This window comes from Nannospalax galili, unplaced genomic scaffold (assembly GCF_000622305.1).
Source record: "Nannospalax galili isolate Female #2095 unplaced genomic scaffold, S.galili_v1.0 scaffold351, whole genome shotgun sequence".
Classification (NCBI taxonomy): domain Eukaryota; kingdom Metazoa; phylum Chordata; class Mammalia; order Rodentia; family Spalacidae; genus Nannospalax; species Nannospalax galili.
The window spans coordinates 1,075,301-1,081,300 of record NW_008330327.1 but is presented as its reverse complement, the minus strand read 5'-3'; the positions used below and the strand labels follow the sequence as shown (position 1 = coordinate 1,081,300).

General features: G+C 38.8%; 1 protein-coding gene across 12 annotated transcripts in view; it reads left to right on the top strand.

The window, feature by feature from the left end:
* The window catches only part of Mbnl1 (muscleblind like splicing regulator 1), a 136,964-nt gene that overhangs the window by 96,537 nt on the left and 34,427 nt on the right, over positions 1 to 6,000 (top strand). For all 12 annotated transcript variants that reach the window (XM_017801067.2, XM_008844762.3, XM_008844786.3 and 9 more), the window contains one exon: positions 4,625 to 4,795. In XM_017801067.2, coding sequence (XP_017656556.1) covers positions 4,625 to 4,795 — 171 coding nt within the window. The remainder of the gene's footprint in view (positions 1 to 4,624; positions 4,796 to 6,000) is intronic.

Below are 6,000 nucleotides of genomic sequence, written 5' to 3'. Positions count from 1 at the left end.
GAGTGCTTTTGGGAAGGGTAGATGGCTCAGTGGGACTGCTGGGCAGACATGAGGACCTGAGTTGGGATCCCCAGCACCCACACAAAAGCCTGGCATGACAGTGTTCACCTGTAATCACAATGCTAGGATGTAGAGACAGGAGGATCCCTGAGTTCCCTGACCAGCCAGTCTAGCCAAACGGTGAGCTCTAGGTTCAGTGAGAGACACTGTCTCAAAAGATAGGTGAAGAGTAATTAAGGGAGACAGCCAGCATCTGCACACACACATACACAGACACACACAGAGAGACACATAGACATACATACATACATACACAGAGACACATAGACACACACACAGAGACACATAGACACACACACATATACACACACAGACACATAGACATACATATATACACACAGAGAGACACATAGACACACACACATACAGATACACAGAGAGACACACAGACACACATATACACATACACAGACACACACAGAGAGACACATAGACACACATACATACATACACAGAGACACAGAGACACATAGACACACACACATATACACACACAGAGACATACACACAGAGAGACACATAGACACACATATATACACACAGAGAGACACATAGACACACACATACAGATACACAGAGAGACACACAGACACACATATACACATACACAGACACACAATACACAGACACAGAGAGACACACACACACATACACAGACACACACACAGAGACACATAGACACACACATACAGATACACAGAGAGACACACAGACACACATATACACATACACAGACACACAATACACAGACACACACACAGACACACATACACAGACACACACACAGAGACACATAGACACACATACATACACATACACAGAGACACATAGATACACACACACAGAGACATAGACAAACACACACAGAGACACATAGACACACACATACACAGACACAGAGAGACACATAGACACACATACACACACACAAAGACACACAGACACAGAGAGACACATACACACACACAGAGACACATAGACACACACACACACATACACAGACACAGAGAGACACATAGACACACACACACATACACAGACACAGAGAGACACATAGACACACATACACACACACAGAGACACATAGACACACACACACACACAGAGACACATACACACACACAGAGACACATAGACACACACACACATACACAGACACAGAGAGACACATAGACACACATACACACACACAGAGACACATAGACACACACATACACACAGAGAGACACGCACACACATACACAGACACACATACATACACACACAGAGACACAGACACACAAAGAGACACACACAGACACATAATACACAGACACACACACATACACACACAGATACACACAGAGAGACACATAGACACACATACATACACACACAGAGACACAGACACACACACAGAGACACATAGACACACATACACACACACAGACACACATAGACACACACATACACACAGAGAGAGACACACACACATACACAGACACACAAAGAGACACACACAGACACACAATACACGGACACACACATACACACACAGATACACACAGAGAGACACATAGACACATACATACACACACAGAGACACAGACACACACACAGAGACACATAGACATACATACACACACAGACACACATACACAAACACATACATACACAGACACACACACACATACACACACAGACACATAGACACACATACAGACACACACACATACACAGACACATACATACACAGACACACATAGACACACATACATACACACACAGACACACACAGAGAGACACATAGACACACATACATACACAGAGACACATAGACACACACAGACACATACACAGACACACATATACACAGACACACACACAGACACACAATACACAGACGCACACACAGGGGCACACACACACATACACACACAGACACATAGACACACATACAGACACACACACATACACAGACACATACATACACAGACACACATAGACACACATACATACACACACAGACACACACAGAGAGACACATAGACACACATACATACACAGAGACACATAGACACACACACAGACACATACACAGACACACTTATACACAGACACACACACAGACACACAATACACAGACACACACAGGGACAAATATCTTTAATGTTTCAAGTTTGTAAATGCTAAAAACCCAACTTACTGTATGCTAAGGTGAAATATCTAAATGATTGAGAGTAGTATTCCTACATAAAAATCTGTGGATGTGAACTCTAGACACTGATCTAATTTGATTTTAGGCTTTTAGAGTGTATTGCCATTGTCTGCATTTTAGGATGTCAGATACAGTGAGTGTGCTAACATCTCCTGACCTCCCCAGCTATGATTACAAACCTCCTTCTGTTACCTTTTTACACACACACACACACACACACACACACACATACACACACACACCCTAATAAATAGATTATGATGATGGCAGATTGATAGATATAGATAGATGATAGATAGGTGATAGATGATAGATAGATAGATTAATAGATAGATAGAGAGATAGAGAGATGATAGAGATAGATAAATGATAGATAAATGTAAAAACTTTCAAGATGCACTGATAGAGAATATATCAGCAAGAACATATAACTCCTTTTCCAACTCCTTTTCATTATTTTTGTCTAAGCTATGTTCCTAGGTAGGAGGAGTTGGGTTGTATATGTGCAAAGAAGGTGCTAAAAATGAGCACTTAGGGAAACCAGTGTTAGTGTCAGTCTGATTCAAGGCTGGGGGCTATGTCTGTGCTTTCTATAGAACTATAGAAACTTCCCAGAAGAAACTGACTGTAAGTGAATCATGTGGGTGAATATACCCTCCTTATCTGCACTTAAGTTCAGTTTTAGTAAGAAATATGGTTTGTAGTTATTGAGGTTACAACCAAGTTGTTCTTTGTACTGAAATAGCAGCCTGTCCTTCTCCGGGAGGCTGCGGCCTGATAGCCCTGAGAGCAGAGCATGTGGCACTGAGGAGCTTCTATATTTTGGCCAGTCAGACTCAAAGTGATTTATCTTGTGGTTTATCTCCTGATTCTAAGTTGCTTTTAGAGATTCTTTTTCAATGAGATGCTTTTAGGCTAACAATGTTCCTGTGAGCTTAATATATATTAAGCATGGTGACTTTTTTGGGATTAAGCTACTTTATGGAAATATGGGTCAATTTGTGGATATACTAATATCATAACTAGTAGATAATATAAAAATTACCTCACGTCAGTGGTTTTTCTTCTGGCATGACATTCAAATTTAGTAGGAGTGATGCTGTGCTGGACCAAGAGTCTGAGGCTTAAAGAAGTCAGTGTCATGTGCAGTGTGCACAGCTGATGCTGAAGGAAGCCTCCAGGAGGCTCATTATCCGCCAGAGTTCTCAGTGCCTTCTGACTTCAGATGCTTGCTAAGCTCATAGGCAGCCTCCTCTGCTAAGTATAGAGACTTATCCCCAAAAATCTTAGTCTATGAGAACCAAAATAGAGCGTCTGACTCAGAATTATGACAGATTCTATCATAAACATCAGTTTTCCTAGTCGATTTACAGTATAAAAACAAATTAAGCTAAACTGGCTTTTCTGTAGAAAAAAAAATAACTAGAAAAGGTGATTTCTGGCTTCATCTTGCTGATTCCTTACAAAGTGTTCTGATTAGATTTATTTGCGAAAAAATGTGGAAGGAGTTGATGAGAGATGTTAACTGTCAGGAGTAAATCTTACAGATTATTGCATATTATAGACTTTAATAAATATTTGTTGTGAATTACCCTAGAAGGAAGGTGTTCATATTACTTTATAGTAATTAATTTTATTTCTTCCTTTGTCACTGTCAGTCCCTTGCAAGATAAACTTGTTCATTTCTGGTTATTTTTACAGTTTGGGATGAAGGGGCTGATTGCTGTCTTTCAAAGGATGTAGGTTCCATTTCTCACCAGTATTACCAGTATTTCATTACACTTTCAGTCTCTATTGCAATGGGAATATGGGAGTTCTTTCTTCAGCAGTAAATTTCCTAATGCATGGGCTTAGGGGTAGCTTAGTAGCATTTGAAGTGTAATTGCTATGGTGTCTATATAAAGGTATTTTACTGTAGATGAAGTATCTTGAGTCCCCTAAGCTGATTTGTTTGAGCTCAGTACATGTAGAACATAAGTGGTAAACTTTCCTGATTCTTGTCTTGGATGCATGATGTTAACAGGGAGGGTTTTAAGGCAATAGCCAGACCTCTTTACTTGACATTCTGTGTTTTAGGCTGACCTTGGAAGTTTGTAGATTTTAAACTTGAGTCTAGAATTAGTAACAGTAACATTATTAAATGCAGGAAACTTTCTTCAGTTTTTAAACTTTTCCAAAAGTCTTAAACCTAATTGATAAAGTATTTGTGCTTGAATTCATTACATTTTCTGAATGTATAAATGTTGTATGAATGATAAATTATGTGAAAAACTGGTGGATTTAAGTGGTTGATTTACATTTTCTATTTCTTCAACTTACTGGCTTTATTTTATTTAAAAATGGTGCTTGCTACTTTTATCTTTCTAGGGTCGTTGCTCGAGGGAGAATTGCAAATATCTTCATCCACCCCCACACTTAAAAACACAATTGGAGATAAATGGGCGCAATAACCTGATTCAGCAGAAGAACATGGCCATGCTGGCCCAGCAAATGCAACTAGCCAACGCCATGATGCCTGGTGCCCCGTTACAGCCCGTGGTGAGCATGCTTTCAGCTCTCTTCTCTGTATTTCCAAGTGTTCAGTTTCAAGGCTGAATCAATGACTGTACTAGATCAAGTGAACACAGGCAGCACTATAGATTGCATAGCATTTTGTAGCCTAACTAGGTATCAAACCCTGGAACAATTTTTACCCTTTGTAGTTACCTTCTTGCTAAATGTTTGAAAGTTTGCACTATAGCATTTCTTCCATGAATATTCTCTTCAAATTTATTGATATAAATTGCAAGTGTTAACCTGGTATTTGTTAGTCATCAAACTCAGTTTAGTTAATGTGCATTTCTGTGCTACCGTTAAAGGTAATGATGTTATTTTGAAAAAAACAAACAAACAAACAAAAAACTACTGAGCTGAGTGTGGTGGCATAGCACTCCAGCACTACAGAGGTAGAGGCAGGTTTATCTATAAGAGATTGAGGCCAGCCTGGTCTTACTAGTGCAATCCAGACCAGCTAGGGTTACAAGGAGGCCCTGTTCTCAACAAAACAAAACAAAACACAAAAACCTACTATGTATTAGGCTTTAATTTTGAGGCTGTTTCTCCCTTTCTTCCCTTCTTGAAGAGACCCCCTGTAGTTTTGGGTTGTTTTGTTTTGTTTTTTTAGAAAAGGAGATTTTGTGATTCTCTTAAAACTTAGATAGAAATTACTTAATGCTCACAAATACTAGGTAGCTTCTAACAGTGATGAGTCAAACAGGGATTTGGAAGTCTCATTAGAAAGAACTAATCAGAAAAGCAGAACTCCAAAGGCTTTTGAAAAAGGGCTAGGCTTGCTAAGCTATGTGTGTTTTTAGATGTTTAATGTCTGCTTAGATGGCATGTGGGGTAACCCTTGCTTATGAATAGATACACCTACTTAAACTTTCAGATTTTTGATGTGCATGTGATAAATGAGTTTAATAATCTTATTTATATTATAGTTAATGTTTTGCTGAAAAGATCTTTTATGTTAATTGTTACACAGTAATTCTAAATTATTTAAATATATGATAAATTTGGCAGTGATCAGAATGTATCTGGCAATACTTTATTACTAATTTACTATGAACTGTTGCACAGTCATGGGAATGTGAAAACCCATGTTTTTCTAGTATGTTAATTGTAGCATGTCTGCTAGTTAATTTTTTTCCTAATACATTTTAACACCTGAACTCAATGTAATTATTATTCTCTCTTAGAACTTA